The sequence below is a fragment of the Vanessa tameamea genome, chromosome 18 (genome assembly GCF_037043105.1).
Source record: "Vanessa tameamea isolate UH-Manoa-2023 chromosome 18, ilVanTame1 primary haplotype, whole genome shotgun sequence".
In the NCBI taxonomy this organism is placed as follows: Eukaryota; Metazoa; Arthropoda; class Insecta; order Lepidoptera; family Nymphalidae; genus Vanessa; species Vanessa tameamea.
In genome coordinates this window covers 8,624,784-8,648,224 of record NC_087326.1, presented here as the reverse complement: position 1 = coordinate 8,648,224, position 23,441 = coordinate 8,624,784, and the positions used below count along the sequence as shown (strand labels likewise).

At 33.0% G+C, this 23,441-nt stretch overlaps 2 protein-coding genes across 6 annotated transcripts; one reads left to right on the top strand and one right to left on the bottom strand.

Moving 5' to 3' along the window:
• The first annotated feature begins 411 nt into the window (after nucleotides 1-411).
• On the top strand, nucleotides 412-14,688 carry LOC113397690 (1-acylglycerol-3-phosphate O-acyltransferase ABHD5). 5 transcript variants are annotated; one of them, XM_026636115.2, is made up of 9 exons: nucleotides 418-603; nucleotides 739-854; nucleotides 2,036-2,089; nucleotides 2,759-2,835; nucleotides 8,886-9,092; nucleotides 12,123-12,297; nucleotides 12,715-12,987; nucleotides 13,262-13,448; nucleotides 13,694-14,688. In XM_026636115.2, exons 2-9 carry the CDS (start codon nucleotides 772-774, stop codon nucleotides 13,865-13,867), a joined length of 1,230 nt encoding a protein of 409 aa, XP_026491900.2. In that variant the 5' UTR covers nucleotides 418-603; nucleotides 739-771; the 3' UTR covers nucleotides 13,868-14,688. The 5 variants fall into 5 exon arrangements, with proteins under 5 accessions (XP_026491927.2, XP_026491910.2, XP_026491900.2 ...); XM_026636125.2 differs by lacking the exon at nucleotides 739-854 and having other exon boundaries at nucleotides 415-603; XM_026636134.2 differs by lacking the exon at nucleotides 2,036-2,089.
• Nucleotides 14,689-15,492: 804 nt separating this feature from the next.
• On the bottom strand, nucleotides 15,493-23,321 carry LOC113397561 (DNA replication licensing factor MCM4). The gene is made up of 17 exons (XM_026635974.2): nucleotides 23,061-23,321; nucleotides 22,869-22,973; nucleotides 22,575-22,738; nucleotides 22,293-22,457; nucleotides 21,890-21,988; nucleotides 21,612-21,744; nucleotides 21,229-21,471; nucleotides 20,515-20,743; nucleotides 20,222-20,416; nucleotides 19,582-19,758; nucleotides 18,830-18,917; nucleotides 18,455-18,615; nucleotides 17,617-17,740; nucleotides 17,048-17,154; nucleotides 16,827-16,961; nucleotides 16,108-16,318; nucleotides 15,493-15,675 (listed from the first exon to the last, which is right to left on the bottom strand). Exons 1-17 carry the CDS (start codon nucleotides 23,191-23,193, stop codon nucleotides 15,580-15,582), a joined length of 2,565 nt encoding a protein of 854 aa, XP_026491759.1. The 5' UTR covers nucleotides 23,194-23,321; the 3' UTR covers nucleotides 15,493-15,579.
• Nucleotides 23,322-23,441: the final 120 nt, after the last annotated feature.

The following is a 23,441-nucleotide window of genomic DNA, read 5'->3' as shown; positions in this document are numbered from 1 at the left end:
CAGCGTCGAACCCCTTATATTGCAGTTCAAACAATTCTAAGCTGATTTTCCTTGAAAAAAAATCTTTTTATAATTTTAGCGAAATATATATTTGTTTGGTTGCTGCAAATCGAACCGTACTCAAACAATGCTTAAAAAAGAGATATTTCTAACGTTAACTATATTACATTCACAAATATATCAACGTCATTTATTTTAGAGCTTGAAACGCAAGTTGAAATATTTTCAATATGTCAAGCTAAAGTAATTTTCTAAACTGAAAAATAAAAGGAAAGTACCGTTGTAATGTTGGGCATTTTCAGGTTTATAATCATTGTCACGATATAGCCCAACGTTTGCGAATGTAGTATTATTTAAATAGCAACTATGTAAAACATTATTGTCATTTGTCAATTTTAATTTGACAATGACAACTGCCAAGAGACAAAACTCCGTCCGATTACCGATGAAATTGGCATTACAATACATAAATTCATAAGAGAGCTGCGTACAAATATTTCGTGCAAACTAAATTATTTCATTCAAACTCTAATATTATGGTTAAAAGTTCTTTTAATTTAGCCAAATGGGAAGTGAACTAAATATCGAAACATCAACATCCAGGTTAAACTTTTGTTTAGTTTTTGTGCCATTCAAAAAATATATTAACATTAAAAATAATCAACTATTGCGCAATTACTGCTATTGTTATTTTATTTGACTGAAAATACATTTTAACTATTTTTGTATTTGTTGTAGGTTCTCAATACTGCTTTGAATAATTTGTCTGTTATGTTTGGACTTATTTCACCTTTTTATATTTGGATCCATTATGCTTTACCACTCATACATCATATCATTCTTGTTTCATTGAGGTAATTACTCTTTTTTTGCATGCCAATATCATAGAAATTTCTCGTTTATAGACATTTCAAATAGCTACATAAATATTTATTTATTAATTATAGAGTTGTTTTTTTGTTTTGGTATTTAATAAAATTGACAAAGTAAACTTCTACTAATTACATACTTTGTGTATTTAACTTCCGTATACCTAGTATTGGTGTGTTCCGCTTTGAAGGGATCGTAAGCCAGTTTAACTAGACACAAAAGTGACATAATATCTTAGCTCCCAATGTTAGTAAAGCATTGTCAATGTAAGGAATGGTTAATATTTCTTACAGCGACAATGCTTATGGGTGATAATGGGTGATGAAATTATTATACCAAAAGAAAGAAATATATTATTAAATATGAATGCAATTACTTACAAAAATTATGAAAGTTTTTTTTTATATTACGAATGTTTTTTATATATATTTGATTATCCATTGAGCTAGTAACATCTCAATGGATAATAATAATATAAGATACTCATTGTGAGGACCTGCGGTAAAACACTGGGTAGGGCTATTAAAATGTACCGCTTATGTCCATGCCTCAGAAAATACATGTTGTGAATTCTCTCCAGTTGTGTTTAATTGCCAGTCAAAATTATTTGTGAAAGAAAATAGATGGTCATCTAGCGTTTTTCACTCGTCTGTTAGATTAGCCGTTGAGATGGAAATGAGTCAAGAGAATATAGATTTATTATTGTTGTATTTTGCAGATAATTTGGTAGTCTATATTGAATTGAAGTCACCAATGGGATTTGACAAGCAAGTTCTTTGTGAACATTAGTTTGTTTTGATTTTTTTTAACATGTTTTCAATTATTACATAAAAATTCCTTTCTATGTAAAATTTTACTAACTGCATCTATCCTGCACCCTTGTTGAGAATTCTTACATAAGTTTTTGACTAATTTCCTACATACAGAATTAAAATTGATTGTGACTAATACAAGGTTATCTTAAAATATTAAATGTAGTATGTAGTATATATTTCAATATTTTTTTTATCTTTAAATAAATAGCTTGAATGTATTTCAATATGCAATGGGTACTTTGTCTAATGATAAAAAATTCAGTGAAAAAATGATCATAAAATAAAGTAGGGTTCCTGTTGTTTGAATATTTCCATTTTTAAAGTGTTTAAAAAACATTCATATTCCACAGTTTCAGCTCTTTAGGCAGAACATGGATTAGAAGTATATTTTCCTTTGTGTGGAAGTAAGATTCATTGATTGTTGCGGCCTTTTTGTTTCATTCCTGCTTTTGCTTTTAATTGTATTCTATAATATTTAAAGTGCTTATTTAAAAAATATTTTTGTTCCATTTGAGCAGTTATGGCAATTTTGTAATTCATGAATGATAAATACACTATACCTTTTGCACTTATAACTATCCATCTCTACTATTGAAAATAAGTCTCATAAAGGTTAAGATATTATATTCAAAAGGATTGTCATGTTTTTTGTTTATGAGACTAATTTAAAGCTACTTGGCATAACAACATCGATGTGTTGAGTTGACTCAATGATGATTCGCCAAATTGTCCTTGAATTGTTTATTTTTAAGATAAAGTTAAGTAATAATACAAGATTGTTATTACATAAAATTCCATCTAAGAAAATTTAGTTTTTCCAAATGAAATCAGATACACTTGTAAAACACAAATCACCTTATTAAATAATGAATATACTAGTATTACTTTGATAATAATAGTCATGAATTAACTTTCAAACTTTTATACTAAACAAAAGCTATGTCGTATCTAATTTTTAATTTGAATGTTTTTTGTTTTTAATAACAGTGCATTGTGTTGGCTTACTTAAATTGTTTTTTAACCAATATCTGTGCAAAGTTATATTCATTAACAATGTTAATATTTTTTCGCAGTTGGACCGGAGGCTGGTTCAGCTGGACTCGACAATCTGATGTAATGTTACGGAATATAGAACAAACTATTTTATCATGTAAGTTTGTTTTTAATACCTAATTTAGCCATTTAAATTAGCAACGCCGCATTTTAGAGCTCTAAGAATAATATATTCGTTGCTTGATAAGGTGCAGTACATTTTATTGATATTTTATTGTAGGTACTGTGAATCAGCATTGCAGAACTATCGATAGTTTGACTAGCGATAGTTGACCTCGAAAACTATTCAGGATACCGATAATACTATCGATAGTATCGCTAGCTCTCTGTAAGCAATACTATTGGTACTATCGATAGTATCGAAAGTTTTGGTTTATCGATAGTTTAGGTAGGAAGTAATGGTTTTTGCAATACTATCGATAGAGTATCAATACTATCGCTAACACTTTAACTAACGATAGTCTATCGATAGTGGACTATCGATATGCAACACTACTGAATAATATGTTGTACATGACAAATATTATTTGGTAACATTTATGTCACAATGGCGTTAAAATAATATAAGTTTCATTACTTTTTTATAATTATTAATATAGATAAGTACAATAAAATTATTTCTAACATAGGATATATGTATATTATATATACATATTATTTAATATAATGTACATATATCAATTAATCTAAAAAATCATTTCTAAACGTGGGGTCGCCATTATCAAATATATCGCGATTGGGTATCTAACATAATGATAAACGAATTTCAAAATATGTCATTGGCAACAATCGTAGTAAGATTTGTATAAAATTGTAATAGTATCCATGTATTACGGAACATTTGTGCACCTCACCTCACAAGAAATATTTACTAGAGGCGGCTTTATCGCTAATACAGCGATCTTTTCCATGCAACATTAAAATAAGGATAATTTAAAATTTAAAAATAACAATAAAACATAATTATACATGTATACATTTAAATACAATTTTATTAAATACTAACGAAACATATAGAACTATAGAGCAGGACAGTGTTGTTGTTTTTAAATTCTTAAATGAAGAAGTAGTCGTGCATTACTTGCTTCTACAGAATGAAAGTTTCGTATAATATAAAGTCGAACGATGACATATTACTTATTTTATTATTATTTTATTTTGGTGTACAATAAAGCATATTTATTTGGTTTTGTTGGGAAAACTTTGTCAGAACATGGTTTATATAGGGAAGTGTTTGTTGTCAATTTCCTCCCCTCGTTCCGGGAAGCAATTTAGTGTTAGGTGTATAACCACTAGGGTATAATTCTTATTTAGATGTATCTTCTCAATTAGATTATGAAAGAGTTTATTCATTAATACTTTTTAGTCTTTAATGAAGTATTTAATTAATAGTAATATTTTAAATGTCATTGAAGCGCGATTGTCTATATTTTTGTAAGAAACAATTTTGTAGACATCTTATTCATATCGGTCACGTCGTCATAGCGGCTGGCAACATTAAAAGGTTGCGGTTAAAACCCAAATAAAATATATTCAATAAGGTTTAGTCTATACAATCCTATTATTATAATTTCTATGAACGTCCTAATCTACTTGTCTACCAGTCCTATTGGGAAAAATCTTTGCGTTATATAGATTACAAGATTTATGACTATACCTGTTTATTAAGAAAGGTTATATAGAGGACCTATTACTATTGATGTATTCTCTAGAATGATTCTTATAGTTTATTTATGTCATGTTTGTTTAAGCACACGCATTTTTGTTCCATAGTATTATATTTTTATTATCGCAGGTTAATTTTAATTTATTTTATGAAGTGTTTTTAACAAAACTAGCTTTTATCAAATATTTTATACATCATACTTACATACTTTCTGTATATATTTTCTTCTACATTTAATTATTTGTCGTTCATGGCAAAAAGTTTTTATTGCACATGGTATAATTTTAAATAAAAGTATAGCTTTTAAAAATATAATGAATTTTAAACTGATCCAAGACAATGTTTAGACACTATAAATAACTTTTACTAATTGGATATATACCCAATATTACAAATAATATTTTTTTAAAAAACGAGTTTATAGAAATGCATTTGATTGCGTTATCGATCAAATAAAATGACCTTAATTTGCCATTTAATAATACGATTAACGACCTTGTCATTATTTATTCTTAATCATTCAGGAAATAGAATTACTATTTTCATCAGTTACTAGTACAAAGTACAATTCGCGAACGTGCTTATCATCGCCGATGATCTTTGCGTTTTGTTCGAGCATTATCTGTGTATCTCTATTTTTTTTATAAAGATCCGTTTATTGCAATAAGAATTTCTCAAGTATTGATAGATATAGATAATTAATTTGCATCTCAAGATCATAGTTTTAGAATAATATCCATGAATAAAATCTGCAGAAAACTTTGCCAATTAATAAATTTTAATCGAATGTTCAAAATTATTTAATAAATAATTACATATATACAATACAAGATAATACACTGATGATAAAAACTGTCGAATCTTAGTATTTGTAGATCTTCAGGCAGGATATGTATATGTAGGTAAATTTATTTGTATTTTATTTAATTTGTGAAAAAGAGTGACTGAGTTTTTTATCGTTGCTTCTCGGTAAAATCTACATTCTAAATTGGTATTATATATATATACGTTAACAGTAAAATCATATAGCCATTATTGCAACGGCAACAACATTTAAGATAAATAAATCCCATCAAAAACATATATGAGAGCCAAGTCTAATATTATGATATATACCTTGGTTGTTGACTTAAACGACAAAAGAAGTGAGATCTAAATGGGTGCCAAGTTCAATGGTCATTCCTAAAATGTATTTATAACTACATAAAATATCATTTCTTCTTATAACTTAGGATAATATATTGTAGCCTAAGGTCTGACTTGGCTCTCATTTTTACATTTATGTTTTTGATGGGATATCACTACTTTTTGTATATAAATTATTAGTAGGTACTTATTAATAACAAAATTAATACCAAATGGTTTTTGTTAAACTATTCTATGTTCCTACGTTTACGGGGTATAATGTCTTTTTTGTGATACGTTCTATATTTTCTTGTACCTCTGAAATGTTCGAATGAGTTGCCCATTCAGTGTCCGGTTTTTTTTACGCGTTTTCTGTATATACTTAATTTGGCCAAGTCGGGGCGGTATAACGTGCGCAGACGGTTGTACTCTACAATAGTACTCTCTTGTGTCTTGATTTGACTTGGACCTAAATTGATAAGATGTACTCTATCTAAGGTTTTAACTCTGGAGAGGCCAACGTAAGCTAAGCAAATAGAGAATTGTTTCCTTTGAACATATACATTACTTAATATCTGAAACTTGGTTTTGATTTCTAGTTCGCAAATTAAATTTATGTTTAAATTGAATTGTTATTTTACATGCGCTTTTGCTGTTGTCGACGTCCCAATGTATCTTCTCTATTTTTCCATTGGACCCATTCACCAGTCCTATGCTCACATCAGCATGCTTGCTCGATACTGTTCTTCCGAGCAATAAGGATCCCCGTTTGTAGCGGTAGAGTACATACTTATATCATCCCAGTTACGATATACATACTCTACTACAGACTCATGAAACCTATTTTTTTGTTGTATACTTGTATACTCAAACAAAACAGAAATATGTAATCAAACAAAAATAATGGCAGCTTCCATCGGAAGGCATTGGAATAATTCTTATGAGCGCAGTTGCTACTCGCTCGGACACGTCCGCGTCAAGGTTTTATCGCAACGCTCCTATCCCGCTGCTACGACGTCGCGTCGCGCGCCGTGTCCCGAAATACCTATTATTATTATTTTTTAGTTTTAGTTTAAAGATTTTGCACCATTGATGTGCACTAAATACCAGTTAATAACGTAATAAATACGAAAGTCGACTATACCCATAAGTACTAAACACGTTATATATTCACGTGAAGACCTTAAAATCCAAATTAAGACCGGCTGTCATAAGTTTTGATTGCTGGTTCTTACATCATTTTTATTACATTACAGTTATTACAGGAACTAAGTATATTAGTGTTCCTAATAGAACCAATAAAATGAAAAATTATAATAAAATGATAAAAAATTACCAGTTTTAGATTTTTTCCTTTGTATTGGCCTTATTATCTACCTGCATGCAAAATTTGAACTTTCTAGGTCACCTGGTAGTAGGTTATAGTTTTGATCTATAGGTCAGTCAGTGATAAAAATGACGATTTTTAGACGTTAATATCTAAATAACCGTTTGAGATGCGTTTATGAAATTTGGAACACATATGTATCTCGCGAGTCTCAATATATGAGCCAAATTTGACACGTTTATGTCAAATAGTTTTTGAGTTATGAGGAGGTCAAAAGTGGCTCCAATTGGTTCGTGTAATATTACACACGGTGCTGCTCGCCAGTTCTGTTACTTGAACTTGGCTGACACGCTACCGCGTGTCAAGACAAGCTAGACCTTGAATTGACATGACATAATAATTGTGTTCGAGACCGAACCTAATGGCATTTTAAACGTCGGCGAAATTGATATCGTAACATTGAATGTAAAATTTAAGTGGATATACGTAGAATAGTAATGTACCTATTATAAATAAAGATTAATCAACAACTATTTTTAGTATATTATTTACAGAGTTTAAATTTGATTTACTATTTGGACGAAGTCATGACTTTTTGGTTCTTAACAAAATTTAATAACTCTTTCGGTTTATGTTTTTTTTTTTCAATAATAAGATGTTGTAGATATGTCAAAATAGTCGTTTCAGATAATATAAAATGTTATCGGTATAAAATAATACGTTTATTGGTCTACTTTTTTCTCAAGATAAAATTTGTAGTCACATATTAAATTATAATAATAATATATTTTATTTTAATGTTCTATATATTTTATTACAATAAAACAACAAATAAAAATATAAGCGAAATGTTGTTTGTGTGTTGTTTTGTATTATTTACTTATTATAAAAGAACAAATTATTTATAAAATATATATAAAAGTATAATTGGAGTGCCGTTTTTCTGAGCTATTGTTTTGTTAATTTAATTATCGTATAATTAAATTAACAAAACATTTTGATCTTTAATCTACAATATGTGCATAAGCATTGAAGATTAAAGGTCAAAATGCGTTTTAAGATCAGACAAAAGATAAGGATAAAGAAATACAACGTCGCAATATTACTCATTCATGAATGTAGGTATTTGTGTATTTTTTTAAATATTCAGTACCGAGGACTGCGTGACAAACAAAACGGTTGAAAGGAAGACCTGTTTTCACAATGAAAGACTTGATTAAATTTCTGGTCTAAATAAAGTACTTGAATTTTCTTGCGGTATTACTGTAGATATATATTTTAGTGAATAATAGATATATTTAGTTTGCATAAGATATTATCCTATTTGGTTATCGTAATAAGCTTGTTAATGGTAAGTAGTGGCGTAAATTCAATTATAATTATGTAGTCTGGTATTAACATATTTTTGGACACATTATAAAAGTATATTTTTATTATCTAATAATTGGGTAGGCGTCATCTTAAAATAAAATATTAAAATATCTTCTGCCCCGTTTAACGACACATTTAAATTTTATAATGAACAAAAATGCACACGATTTCTCTCATTTTTTTGTGTCATGTTATGTAACTACAATATTGAGATTAATATATTATATATAGCATATTCCAATAGAAGTAGGAAAAAAGATAAACAAACCTTATATTTACGTATTTCATGCGATTTGCTAATAACTCGGCTATATTGTGCACTACTAAGAGTTTATGTTTAATATATCTTTATTTATAATACAAAACTATTACACTTAACTAATTATTTCCGCTTTAATTTCGTTTAATTCCAAAATTCCGATAACAGTTTCGCCGACGTTTAAAACGCCATTTTTTTTGCAAATCCATAGTGAATGTAATAGATGAATGAAGCTCTCAACCAATGATATCACGTCAATTTGCTGTCAAATGTTGTTTATTTGGCTTTTTTATTGTTATGATTGGAATAGAGTATGGGAGTGTTCGAAGGACAGACAAAAATACTTTTACATTTATAATAATAGTGTGTATATACGTAGCTATTTTTTTTTTTCATTAGGCGTAAAGACAGCGTACAAGCGTTTCTACGTGGATATCGGCGCGGTGGTCGGCCAGTGCGACAAGATATGGACCATCTCCCTCAACGACGAGAGCACCAAGACCCCGCTAGTGATGTTGCATGGGATGGGAGCGGGCGTGGCGCTCTGGTGTCCTAACCTCGACGCCTTTGCGGCCACTCGTCCAGTCTATGCTATGGACTTATTGGGTATTTGCTCTGCTTATTATTTTTGTACTTTTTTTATAAAACGAGCGGTTGGGCATAAGGTTTATCTGATGGTACATGGAAGTGACCAATGCGTCTTCAAACCTTGGGGAATAAGATTTTGTGTCCTTGTAGTCAAACTCAAACTGGAACACAATTTGATCGCCATTATAATGTTGTAGTCTCTCCTTTGTAGTCGCCTTTGATTCCCGTTTGATTCGAAATTAAAATTTATTGAAACTAAACAGTTCGTTCCGTTATTTTTCACATTTTTAAGATTTCTTCGTCTACCAGATGTCCATGTTTAGTTTGTTAGAAAAACAATTTATTAGTATGTATGTAATAGATTAGCTTTCATTGTATTTATACAATGAATGATAATCGAATTGCTATTTTCATTTTCTACCGATAATAGCCGAGGTGGTCCGAGTATATCATCACAAGGAAACCTGCAAGGGTAGGATTTTTTTGGTGCAGATATTTTTAACAATGCCAATTCATAAATTCAAATCTTTTGTAAAAATATATTAATAAATAAGGCATATTATTTAACACAATATTATACTTACATATGATAAAAAGGGTGTACTTGTTTACTTTCAGGCAGGATATTGTATAGATATATAATTAAAGTTAGTTAAATATAATTATATTATAAATAAGTTTGTATTTAAAATTTTAAAAAAGAGAACTACTGACTTTCTTGTCGGTTCTCCTCGGTAGAATCTACATTCCGGTGGTAGATTCACTTAATATATAATTAAATGACGATTCAAAAGTGCTTGTATAAGAATATTTAAGGGGACTACATGAGCTAAATGCAAGTTTTATAATGCAAAAAAGTATATGATCCAATGCAGTAAACTAAATAAAAAAAATATATGACAATCTTCAGGATACATGCTAGTTATTTGCTATTTTGAAAACATGATGTAATTAATTTGGTTCGATAGAAAAAAATCACAAAGTTACCTCTAAACAAATCTTTTAATAAATAATAACTATACTTATATACATTCAATAATTCTGGTTTTTTGTCAGATTATTCTACAAGCAATATATTACTTAACCTCTGCGTCACTTTTTTAATAAAATCAATAGATGTTTTTTAAATCAGATATTCTTATTTTCGAACAAAATTCGTACGTATGTGTGCGTAAACGCCGTGTACAGACATTGCCGGCCGAGGCCTGATGCTATACAGACGTGTCGATCTTTTCGTTACGAGCATCATTACGTTACGAGATATTTTTTTGTAATTTTAATTGTAAATTCATGTTTTCTTATAATAAATATTATTCTTTCTTGTAGATAAATATATTAAGTTAAAATAATATAGTAGTAATTAGGCATTTGTTTTTTATTATATTATTTGTCATAAATTTTAATTGTGTAAATATGGGAAATGAAGTGAAACGCGTGAGGAAAACTAAAAACGTTTATATAAATTAAGCGCCGAACATACATATGAACGATATTAAAAGGTAAGAGTATTTTTTTAGTAAACATATTTTTTTTTTATAAATTTTGAATATTGAAAACATCTATTAGAAAAAATGTGCAATCAGTTCGCATAGAATCAGATTTTTCGAGCTGTTCTTCAAATGTTATGATAGAGTATTTGGTGAAAGTAAGGAAAAAATCAATTGAGAGTGACTACGTTCGATCCCCATGAACTCGAAGCAATTTGATATTTTTCATTAAAAGTACTATGGGGCATATTTAGATACATATTTTTTAAATACATACGTTTATGATAAATAAAAATATAATTACTAACATATATTTATTTTTTACAGAATAAAGAAAGTCGAAAACAATAACACGGAAGCTATTTTTATTGCGTAAGAGTTTAATTTTATCGATTTTGTTTATAATAGGAATTAAAGTTATGTATAAACTAATTTTAATAATAAATAAAAAGTAAAGTCGTATAAAAAAAATGTAGTTGTTGTGAACCAGAGAACTAGAATATTTAGAAGTGTCATTTGTACGTAATTCAAAAATTGTAATTTTTAGTAACGTCCGCCATATTGGATTGAAAATGGAAGCAATTCATGAATCGTGGATTGTCATCGAGACTAAATATGTGTGCTAACTTTCAGCTCCATAGCTTCAATGGAAGTAGGTGTAATATTGATTGCAAGATTTCAGGACATACGTACATACATTCATACATACAAGTGAAATTAAATAAAATATTTTAATAAAAAAATTAACACAATGTTTTTTTTTTTTTTTGTAGTACCAAATCCAAATATTTTAAGTTTAATTAAATCAGTTTTATTTTTTAATCATTTTCGAATAACAGTCCAAAGCAATACAAATAATTCTAATATCCTATCTATTTTTATGAGATTTATAATTAAACCTAGTATGATTAACCTAGTTAACCAATGATTCAACCAAATCGACTTGACGACATTTTTTTCTTGTAAATATTTAGATGTTTTTTATTTAATTGAATTTTTTCTTTGTAAACCGATATTAATAAAACGAACAAACACTACGCTATATGTTACTACACTACAGGTTTCGAACACTTACGATTTTATTATTTAAATAGATTATCAAACTTTTATAAAATATTAAAAATTGGTATGTTTTAATATTTAGTATAAGAACTAATTGTGGTAGGTATAATAATATAAATAAAAGAAAAAAAAGATTAAAACTAACTGTCTATTTTATTGTGTACAAAATATAAATAAAAATATTGTAAGTTTAATTGAATCCGTTTTTTTTATAATCATTTGTTAACTAACATCGAAAGAAATAAAAATAATTCTGTTGTCCTATCTATTTTTTATGAGATTTATGATTGATCTTACTTCGCTCGGTTTGGCGCCATCTATTAGAATATTTGGGCGTAACCTCGTTACCTCGCTTAACCCTTAGTTCACGGGCTTGCCGTTTTTGTCGATTTTGTAAGTGTGTGCGTGCGATTCTCAAGGGCACTTAGCTCTTGTAGTCCTCTTAAATAAAGTATATTTTGATTTTGGCCTGAATATGTATAACACAATGTATTTACAGGATTTGGTCGCAGTTCCCGGCCTAAATTCGCATCGGACGCGGAAAAAGTCGAGGCACAATGGGTGGAGTCGGTCGAGCAATGGAGAAGGGAGGTCAAAATCGACGAATTCATTCTCCTCGGTCACAGCCTCGGCGGATTCATAGCCACGGCCTACGCGCTTAAGTACCCTGAGAGGTGAGTAAATAGATTAACTACTTTAATTGCAGGTATCTGCAAACTAGACGGGCAAACTTCGGTCGTTTTGGTCAACTTAAATGAATAGTAAGCAAATGTTGTTTGTTGTAAAAATGGGCACTAGTTATATAATATCTTAGATCACGAAGTTAGAGGCGTCTTAACGGCGTAAGGAGAAATGTTTACTACTTGCAGTGCATATAATTAAATTAATTTTAAAAAATATTTTTTAAATTTTCAACCTTCTTTCACCTTTGCCTGTCCGATATTAGTGAAAAAAAAAACAGTTACATAATTGTTTTATGGTAGTAAAATATGATAAGTGTGTGGTACCTACCCATGCAAGCTTGCATAAAATCATACTGCCAATAAAGGGATAAAGTTACTTTAATTTCATTTTTTTTTTAATTTCAAAAGGGTCCGACACCTCATCCTCGCAGATCCGTGGGGTTTCCCCGAAAAACCCTCGAACGTGTACGAGAAGTACCAAGTGCCGTTTTGGTTCCGGGCTGTGGCCACAGCCCTGCAGCCCTTGAACCCGCTGTGGGCGGTCCGCGCCGCCGGACCCGCCGGCAAGTGGCTCGTCAGCAAGACTCGCCCTGACATATCCAGGAAGTATCTGAACTACGTGCCCGACGCCGAGACCGTCATACCGGAGTACATCTACCAATGCAACTCGCAGGCGCCCAGGTGAGTAATTGCTCATACATTACCTATATTAAATATTAAGATTATGACTAAAATGTATTTTATGTTTTAAATATTTTATGTATATTGAATTTAAAGTTTTTGTGAACATTCTAGAAAGAACAGTTTGACTTTTACACTATTACTATACTTTTCCGTTTTAAAGAACATAACCGTTCCATACTGCTTGATTATTTTTAAAGTAATTATTTATAAAGGATTTCTCTAGCTCGAAGATATATCATGTTACTATAGCGACATATGTTCCCTATCGCAGTGGCGAGAGCGCCTTCCACACGCTGATGCACGGCTTCGGGTGGGCCAAGAACCCCATGGTGCGTCGCGTGGGCCGACTCGACCCCGGCCTTCCTATCACCGTGATGTACGGGTCGCGCTCCTGGGTCGACTACAGCACCGGCCACCTGCTCGGAGAGAGCCGGCCCGACTCCCCGACCTATGTGCAGGTAACGAGCGCCGCCTACGTGGACCGATCGAAGCGAAACCTATTCTCTTAATTCTTACTTAATAAAATATTTTTCAAGCTATTTTATTTGAATATTTTTTTTATTGTGTTAGCAATAGAGAACTATCTGAAACTTCATTAGTTTTACGAGTATTTTGATAACTTATTCAATACATAATAACAATAATGATACCGTACCTAGAAGATTTAGTAAAACTTATAAATTTTGTTAATGCTTTATTACAGGTAATAAATGGCGCAGGTCATCACATATACCTAGATAAGCCTGAACAGTTCAACAAGTACGTACTAGAAGCGTGCGCACGCGCAGACGACGGACCCCGACCGAAAGCGTTACCGAGCATCGAGAGCAGTACGGATACAAACACCGACAGCAAAAACCAAGAGCCTGCTTCTTGATAGTGATTATAGTTTATTTAGTTAGGAGAAGCTTGCGCACTTTTTAATTTTATTTATAAAAAAAATCTATCACAAATGTGCCTGTATAGAAGCGAGAATATCGCCTGATAACGCAATATGACCATTTCAAGCAGTCATATTATGCAAAGGCGTTCCACTTGAGGTTTTACGCAATTCTACTATCTCGAAAAGTTTTTAATTTGTAAATCATTTAATAATATTAGTTTATTGAAAATTATTGTTATATGCTAGTTCGATTTTTTATTTATACAGGATTTTTTATTCTAAAAATAAAAGACGGCTGCATCAACTCTTTAATTAAATTTCGATATAGGTAATGTTCATTTCAAATTAAAAATAAGCCAAATTTACTCGAAGCCAAATGTGTTTATCTCTTTCTGTCATAAATAATTTAACAATAGACACAACCTCGTTTATAACAAAGACAATATGTATATATAACATTAACATCCCCCCTACATCATTATATTTATATAGATGTAGCCTATTCCAAACCACAAGAGGAGTAAATACAACTTTCTAAACAACGTATATTGAATTGACGCTACATTGAGACCTTGAATAATCTATAGAAATCATGATTCGTGTTGAGTTAAAAAGGGATGACAAATCTTTAAACGTCAAATTATGCGTTTAGAGTTTTGTATTGTGTAAAGAATCAACATTTGTATATTATGTTAATTTAGTTTTAAAATGCACAAGTACAGGTTTAAAAGTATTATATGCCTTTAAATATTGTTGAGCTTAAGATTTTTATACATAAATTACAAATAAATACAAAAATAATTTATTGAAAGAAATATTGCGTTTTATTTAAAATTCTGTGAGTCTTCAAGAATACAATGGTAAATGATTGAGTAAAAAACTGAGTTAAATGACAAAAATATTTTTATTACTGAGGACCTTAGATTATTTATATATCTAGTTTGACAGTCTATCTAGACATATACATAAACAAAGCTAATGACTGTTTCCAGACAGCACAATAATGGTAGCGAAGTAAAAAGAATCCTAAATGCTTTAAATTTTCGATTTATTTACTTTAACATATTATTACAAATCGAAAACACATTCTTAACACATTTAATGTAAACAAAATAAAAAAACAATATTGACTTAAAGTAACTTAAGAACTATGAAACACCATGAACAATAAAAGAAGGCGGACATAACTTCCGTAATCTTGTTCAACAAGGCTAATTCTGTAAGAATCGAATCGATACCCGTAAGTAAAATTGTGCACTGATTTCTGGAGTAATTGTGAAACCTGATTATATGTGGTCATCGTCGCCCATAGGCACTGGTAGTCAGGGCAGGATAAACCCAGTCGGGGTCCTTTTACCGTTCCCTAACTTCCAAATAGATATATTTTCTACTACAATGAGGGATTATTTATAATCAAACAATGAATTTAACTTTACTTAATTTCCCTTTTTTTTTCTCTATATTGTATATAATTAAAAATCACTTCTAAAAACGCCATAACGGCATCAAACCACGAATTCTAAATTTTTTTTGTTATTTGGGCCAAATTAGTGGTGATTTCTCCCCCCTAAGTATAAATCTTTAATCCAGTTAATGTGTGTATCCTGTTACAAGTGTTATATGCTTGGTCGCATATCTTACACTTTCGAGTTATACCTCAAGTTTTGAGTTCGTTCTTACAGATTTTTTTTTTTGTGGTTTTCATATTAACATATTCGTACATGTGTGTGACTGACGACTACGACTTTTCCTTCGTCCTGCAAATCGCGGAGTGCTTCATCTAATTGTTCCCGTGTTACCGTCTGTAAACATAAATAATAATTTAAATACCTTTTATATACAATAAAGTACATTTTAATCAATAAATTTGATTTATTTTTAATTACCATCAAGATTATTTAGTAGAACTATGTTGATGAATCGATCAGTTAATATCAGTGGAGCAATTCTACTTATTTATAATGGTACGATATGATCCCAATCATATTCCAACTTTGACCGAATCTCAACCGAATCGTTGCGTTTGTAGAATAGGAAAACGAGTGAACGGCAACATGTATATTTTGATTCGATTGGGATAAACTGTTAGTTTGATAGTAGGACTGAGGATCAGATCGATATTAAATTTCTTCTACTAACATTTAACTGCAAGCGATTTCGATGATCAACTATAAGACAACCCACGAGCATCTCTATTATAAAAAATAAATTAGAATCGACAAGCGCGGACTCACGATCTGCGAGTTGGTGTTGACGTCCTGCAGCAGGCGCGCGTGCGTGAGCGTGGCGGGGCGGCGCACGGGCTCCAGCAGCGCGCGCAGCGCCGCGCCCAGCTCCGCGCGCCGCCGCCGCGCCGCCGCGCCCAGCCCCGTCGTGAGGATGCCCACGTCGATGCGCCCCGACGCCGGGTCCGTGGCCGACTGCTTCAGCGCTTCGCGGTGCAGTCTGCGGCACATTACTTTATAGGTGGCAAACGAGCGGGAGGCCGCCCCGATGGAAAGTGACTACCGCCCATGGATATTCGCAACGCCGGGGAAGTCCCCCGGCGTTGTGAATTGCGGCAGGTTCTTTGCCAGTGTTTCAGAAACGTGTGGGCTCTTTACTTGAAGGTTTCCAAGTCGTATCGGTTCGAAATAGCGCCGGCGAAAGATAGTTGTGGATGTTGTTTTGACATTTCGGACATCTTGGTGGTGCGGATAAAACTTGGAATTCTGACGCGACTTCTGAAGTTTAAATTCAGCGGCAGGGAATATCACATTTAGAGGTCTTCACCACCGATTACGAATTAAACAAGTTTGTGGCACCACACTCTTATCACTAGATCCTTTATTTATTGTAATATAAATACGGCGACTATACAAATTGAAGATAATTATTGAAAAATATTGATATGCAGGCATTAACCATCAATTATTCATGACCTGAATGAAATAGCCTTTTTAACATATCTTACCTAGCCGCTTCATCCACATCTATAATTTCAACTACAGGACACAGTCGCACTCTCGCGTGCGCCTCCGCTAACCGTATGAGAGATTCCAGCTGTCTCGGATATGCAGATATCTGCCCTCGCCCGCTGCCAACTCGTCTGCAACGTAATAGCTCTTTAATATTATCGAAATAGTCAGTGATATTCAGTTTTTCACGCGAATGAATGACGCTTGAGTAGTCTACCTCATGTCCACGTACGCGTCGATGAGTCTCTGCTGCGCGGGCTCGCTGAGTGTGGGCTGCACGTGCTCCTTGGCGAAAGCGATGTAGTCGCGCATTAGACTCATGTTCTGGAATAAAAACAATACAGGATTTATCATCATAGCGTATACAATTCCTTTGCTCACCAACATTGAAAGGGTATATAAACTGATTGATAACGGTTTGCCATCTCACTCATATGTACCACCACTGTCTGGTAACAGTTGAAAAAAATTACAAACATATTTTACTTGGGATTTTTCTATGAACCATGGAAGCTAAGAATTTATATCTTATGTGACTAAAATTACATTGGTCCAGTCACCATTCAAATGCTGAATAAAGCTTAATTTTTGATTTTTTAAATACCCTTTGGTTGTTTAGCTTTAGGATAGTATGACATTTACAGGACGACAATTTAAAAAAAAAGATTAGTTTAGCACATACATTTTAAATATTTAGTCATTACCAAACCATGGCATGATACCGTATTTAAGATGATATTTATATTAGTCAGGCTTTTTTCAATAAATAATTATGATACAACTTACAACAGCATCATCATCTTCCTGAGTTTCAGTTGGATCTTTGTAGTACAACGACACAAGATGAGATGCGAGTCTTCTGTCAAAAATTTCATCTTGTGGGTCTAACACTAAGAATATTAAGTCGAATCTGGAATGTAAATATATAATAATTATAAGAAAAGTAACTACATGACGATTTTTATAATAAATGTATTTGGGACTATCATTAAAAATCTCATACACGTAATAATTACTCAAATAAATACTAGTTACGTTCATAATTGTTACATTTTATATTCCCCTCTCCCGCCTCCTCTATCACGCAGGCAAAGTTTGAGGGGATTTTTATTCGCTACCAATTACAACCCTACCACCCTACGCAATAATCACGCCACGCAATAACCTCGTTCGAGTTTTACGTATTAAGTTTTTTTTTTATTTCGTAGGTTAGCATTGGCATAGGTTGGCGGCTGAGCATATGGGCCACCTCTAAGTATGGTAAGTGGTCACCACCGCCTACAAACAATAGCGCTGTAAGAAATATTAACCATTCCTTACATCGCCAATGCACCACCAACCTTGAAAACTAAGATGTTATGTCCCTTGTGCCTGTAGTTACACTGATTCACTCACTCTTCAAACCGAAACACAACAATACTGAGTACTGTTGTTTGGCGGTAGAATATCTGATGAGTGGCACTTATCCAGACAGGCTTGCACAAAGCCAGAAAGAAAAATTATCTAATATTTGGATTGTTTATTTTTTATTTTTAAGCATTACTACTTTTTCTATATTACTTGAAATAAATGTATAATTAGTGGTACTGGCTAACATGAATATGTAAATAGCCCTATCAAATACCTGGACATGAGTGTGTGGGGTAGTTGTACATTTTCAACAATAGTTTTGTTTTTATTCCATTGCGACTCAGCGGGGTTGGCGGCGGCCAGTATCGACGTTCGCGCGTTGAGTTGACATATTATACCCGCCTTTGCTATTGATAGAGTTTGTTGCTCCATCACCTTACAAAGAGAGAATACACACAAATATTAATTACAATCATTACATCAGCATGATAATGAGATAACAGTACATTAATATTCAACACATATAAAAACCTATATTATAAAATTACTTAATTGTTGTTCAATGATTTTAATTGTATTTAAATCTTAAAAAAAAGTTGTTTAAAAATGTATTATTCACGAACACCTAGATAAATATTTTATTACTTACTTCATGAAGTACACTTCGAGTGGAGTCATTCATCTTGTCAAACTCATCAATACAGCATATACCATTATCAGCTAAAACTAACGCACCCCTGCAATAAATAAACATAATAATTATTTTTTTGGTAAGGAGTAGTTGCAAGCCCGTCTAGCTATGTAGGGGCCAACTGCTATACATCTATACATACATCCACAATGCTATATATACAGTGAAACTACAAGTGCAAGACACATAATATCTTCGTTTTCAAAATGGTTGTGCATTGGTGATGTCAGAGATGTTCAATATTTCTTACAGTACCAATAAAGTGATGGTGATCATTTACCATCAGATGGCCCAATTGTCAGTATTTTAAACATTGTTTTTTTCATAATATGTAATTAGTAATTAATTGATTTCTTGTTAAATAATTCTTCTAATTAAATAGCCAACAGATATTTATGTTCTTAGTTTGTGTTTATAATTCATCTTATGCCCAGGAGCGAAAAACATTGTGAAAAAATGCATCTGAAAGATAAATTTTCCATTTGTGTATCCAGTGACTGGCATTGTATTGTCGTGAAGCTGCAAACCTCAAAATGAGAGTAGACTCTAGATCAGCAGTAGGACATTTATAGGCTTCTAATATTATTTAAAATCATGCACCTCTATATAGTATGTGCTAATAGTGGCAAGGAATGTCCTTTATAGCCAAACATTTTACAACAACTGATCAAATGTATGAAGCAAACTTAATTTATCATATAATCGCTTACGTTTGGAGGACCAACTGGCGCGTGTCGGGGTCCTTGGTGACGTAGGCGGTGAGGCCGACGGCGGACGAGCCGCGGCCGGACGTGTACTGCGCGCGCGGCACCAGCGCGTGCACCCAGCGCAGCAGCTGCGACTTGCTCGTGCCCGGGTCGCCGCACAGGAGGATATTGATCTCCGACCTGATGAATACAAAATAAACTATTATTTCTACTGAACTGCCTAAAAGGAATGTAAGATTCATAGAAATCATTACGTAATTTTGAACGTTCATTATGAGGGTCTTTCTGTCGAAAAAATCCTACTAACTTGGAGTCTGAAAGTTGGGAGTGTGTGTACCAAGCCAGAATTGTTGGAATAGAGAATGCATCTGTGTTTTCACATATACTTGTGCAGTATGTTCAGTCAGCTGGTTTCCCTTTAGATTGGCTGCCGTAGTCGATATAGGTTTGAACAACATCATCATCGATTGCGGGGGAAGGTATTATATTTAAAAAACACGAATTATATAGCACGATAATTTCCTAAATTTTTACTATTTACTTCGTTTATTCACAGTACACAACTACCATTCTACATCTTGCATCATGTGGAGATCAAAAAATCTAAATACGGAAGTAGGAAATAAATTTTTAATTAACCAACCTAAAATGTGTCCTTCCAGCTGCATTGAAGTTTTTTTTAGTACCACCGAGAAGTTGCAGCAGTACACCTTTCTTAATATCAAGGTTTTCGTAAATCGAAGGTGCTATGGCACGGGCGAGTCTTTCGTAACAATCTGGCTGAGACGCCAGTGCCTTGAACAACTCTACACGTTCTGGAGGAAACTGATGTTCTTTGCTATAAAAAGAAAAAAATGTAAAATTATTATTTATTTCAAATTTGTAATCAAGGTCGCTACTTGATTCTATATTTCAGACTAAAACATTCAAACTCACCCTTCCTCGGTTTCCAGGAAGCGATCGTTGTGCGCCTTCTTGTAGTGCAGCGCGTCGAGGTGCGTGCGGTGCAGCGCCTTGAGCGTGGCGCGGCGCGGGTTGACGGCGGCGGGCGCGGCGCGGAACACGCCCGTCACGGCCACGCGCTCGCCCGCGCCCACCTGCTCCACCAGCGCGCCGTGCGCCAGCACGCTCACCGTGGCCGGCGTGCGCCCCGCCGGCATGTCGTCTGCGCGAGGGTCATGTTACACACGTAGGTACACGTTCCGGTCGAGTCTGACAATACTAGACTTGTATTATATATGAAGTGCTTTCGTTGTAGACTACTATGGCTACAAGTTATGAGGTTTAGGGTAGTTTAAGAGGCAGGAAGTATTCCACTCCCATGCCTACATACATACATGTAGACTGTATTTTGAATACATTATTTTTTAATAATTAGTAACTGATTATTTTTTTTAATGGGAAACAAACATATTAAACCTTTATAGTTAATTGTATATTTGGAACATTAACCAATAAAGTTCCCACTAATTTATTAATATAAATATTGGACTACATCGACTCATGAAAACCGATGTACACACTACTCGACCACGGAGGTCGTCGTCAATTTGATTATTGGAAGAGTGTAGACTATTCCAATAATCAAATTCGAAACTTTTGTTAATCTCACTTCTCAGGGACTACCTTGAATAAAATGTGTTTTTATACCTGGGGCCTCCTGCAGCTTGACGAGCTGCTTGTCACTGAAGTGCGAGCGGTTGTGTATGAGCTGGAAGCTGTGCTGCGTGGTGCAGTGCGCGCAGTGCGCCGGCTCGGGCACGCGGCCGCGCTCCAGCTCGCCCGCCGCCGCCGCGCCGCACACCGCGCACCGGAAGTACGCCTCGCGCATCTCCGGCACGATGCCCGACGTGCGGATCACCATTCCTGATATTGTCACCAGCTGATCGATATCTGCAAACAGACCAGCCTCTTAGAAAACTATAATAGTTATTAATTGTGCACTGTTGGGTGCAGGCTTTCTGACTCCATGGAGGTCAGACATGACCTTAGACATTTGAAGCAATTATTTATAAATAATATATTATGATTACCTTCTGGATTTAGATCTCTCATATGTCTCTGAGGGGCATTGAAGGGTCGTACTTGTATTTGATGTTCCAAAACGGCTGCAGGATATTTTTCAAAAAACAGCTCATTTACAGCAGCATCAAATGCCGGGATCACCTGGTAATATTAAGTTTATATTTTCAACCATCAGTAAATTACATTAAAGTACATTATTGTAACAATAAAAGCTGTTTATTACTCTGAAACAGATCTGCTATCAAACTATGATACTACACTAATATTTAATGTTAGATAAACTTACTTCCTGGGGATAGCACACAAGTTGCCTATGTAGTTTTGAATCAAATATCTTTACATGTTCACAGTCAACATCCAAAAATGGTTCCTCTAATGTGAAAATCTAAAAAAAAAAAACAAAGTTTATTGATTTGTTACAAATATATATTCAATAAACTATAACTTCACCAATTCAACAGCTAAGCTATGTTAATATTCTAGTATAATTATATTTGTTTTACATTCCATGTTTATTTTTTGTCTTGACAATATCTTAAATCAAACTAAATAAGAAAAGATCTCAAAATGATTGAAAACAATGTACAATAAGACTTGAGACATCTTATAGATTCCTGTTGCTTTAATTTTTTCTGACTAAAGGGCTTTTATTATTATAATTAAATAAATATATAGCTTAAGAAACTTACTTCCTCTAACTTCAGTTCATATAAAGGCTCATTAGTTAGTGCAGTTGGTTCAACAAATCTTTGTATGAATTTAATGAACTTCTCCCTACATTCAGCAATCGCTACGTCGGTACCCCACACTACTAATTGAGGTTCACTTGATACTTCTGGTTCACCTGCTTCTACCTAAAATAAATAAACATATAAGAAATAATAATTACATATGAAGATAAATGATGTTATAACATCTATAAATTAAGAAATCAGTTTCATAACATGCTTTTCAAAGAATGAATAACTTACCCTCCTTGTAGGAGTAGGGGCTGGTACATTTGGTCCTGATTGATGACCTCTCAGATCAGCTCTCTGTCTCGCTGGAGTCATTGCTCCTCGCAGTAAGGAACGTGGAGTGCTTAATGAACTTGGTGTTCCATAGTTGAGGGGGGAACTCATATCTATGTCAGTTCCTAGAATAAAAATTATTCGAAAAAAAATGTTTAGTTTTATCAAATAAAAGTCTAATTTATTATTTAAAATATATTCCTAAAATATTTAGGTACTATTATAGTAGAATTAATAACTATTATAAATCCTTACCAAGTGGGCTGGATGGCAGCGCTCGAGCTGGCGAGGTACCTGGAGCTTGTTGATTAGGAGTTCGTGGAGTTTGACGAGGAGTACCAGGAGTACCAGGAGTTCCATCTAATATAATAAGAACAATTCATTAAATCTGTTTACCATACATCACCTCATTTTATTCAAACTATGAAAACGTAAATCATTGCAAACCTTTTGAAGGTGTACCGGTTGATCGTTGAGGAGTTTCGGGCACAACAAGTTGTTGAGAAGATCTGGTTCGTCGAGATGGTGTAGGTGCATCAGAAGATGCACGAGAAGATGGACGCTTTGAAGGAGTCGACATCTTCTTTAAGTCAGTTAAATATGCATTCAAAATTAACACTTGTTATGTATTATATATTTGACTGTTATTAAATAGAAATGGAATTTGGTTGGTATTGGCGCGAAATTTTGACAATTGAAACTTTAATCTTTCAATTTGACAATGACATTGAGGTAAGGGAAAAATTTTAGTAACAGTATATAGTTTATAGTAAATTTAATCGTACCTATAAACTATATAAATTTTGTCTTATATATAAAATATCAAAG

Coding starts and splice junctions, on each gene's coding strand:
- LOC113397561 (XM_026635974.2), bottom strand. CDS start 23,193: ATGTCGACTCCTTCAAAGCGTCCATCTTCTCGTGCATCTTCTGATGCA. Junction 21,989..22,292: donor ATGAACTGAAGTTAGAGGAA/GTAAGTTTCTTA, acceptor TTTTTTTTTTAG/ATTTTCACATTAGAGGAACC. Junction 21,472..21,611: donor GAGAGATCTAAATCCAGAAG/GTAATCATAATA, acceptor GTCTGTTTGCAG/ATATCGATCAGCTGGTGACA.
- LOC113397690 (XM_026636115.2), top strand. CDS start 772: ATGTTTGGACTTATTTCACCTTTTTATATTTGGATCCATTATGCTTTA. Junction 855..2,035: donor ATCATTCTTGTTTCATTGAG/GTAATTACTCTT, acceptor CATATTCCACAG/TTTCAGCTCTTTAGGCAGAA. Junction 12,298..12,714: donor GCGCTTAAGTACCCTGAGAG/GTGAGTAAATAG, acceptor TAATTTCAAAAG/GGTCCGACACCTCATCCTCG.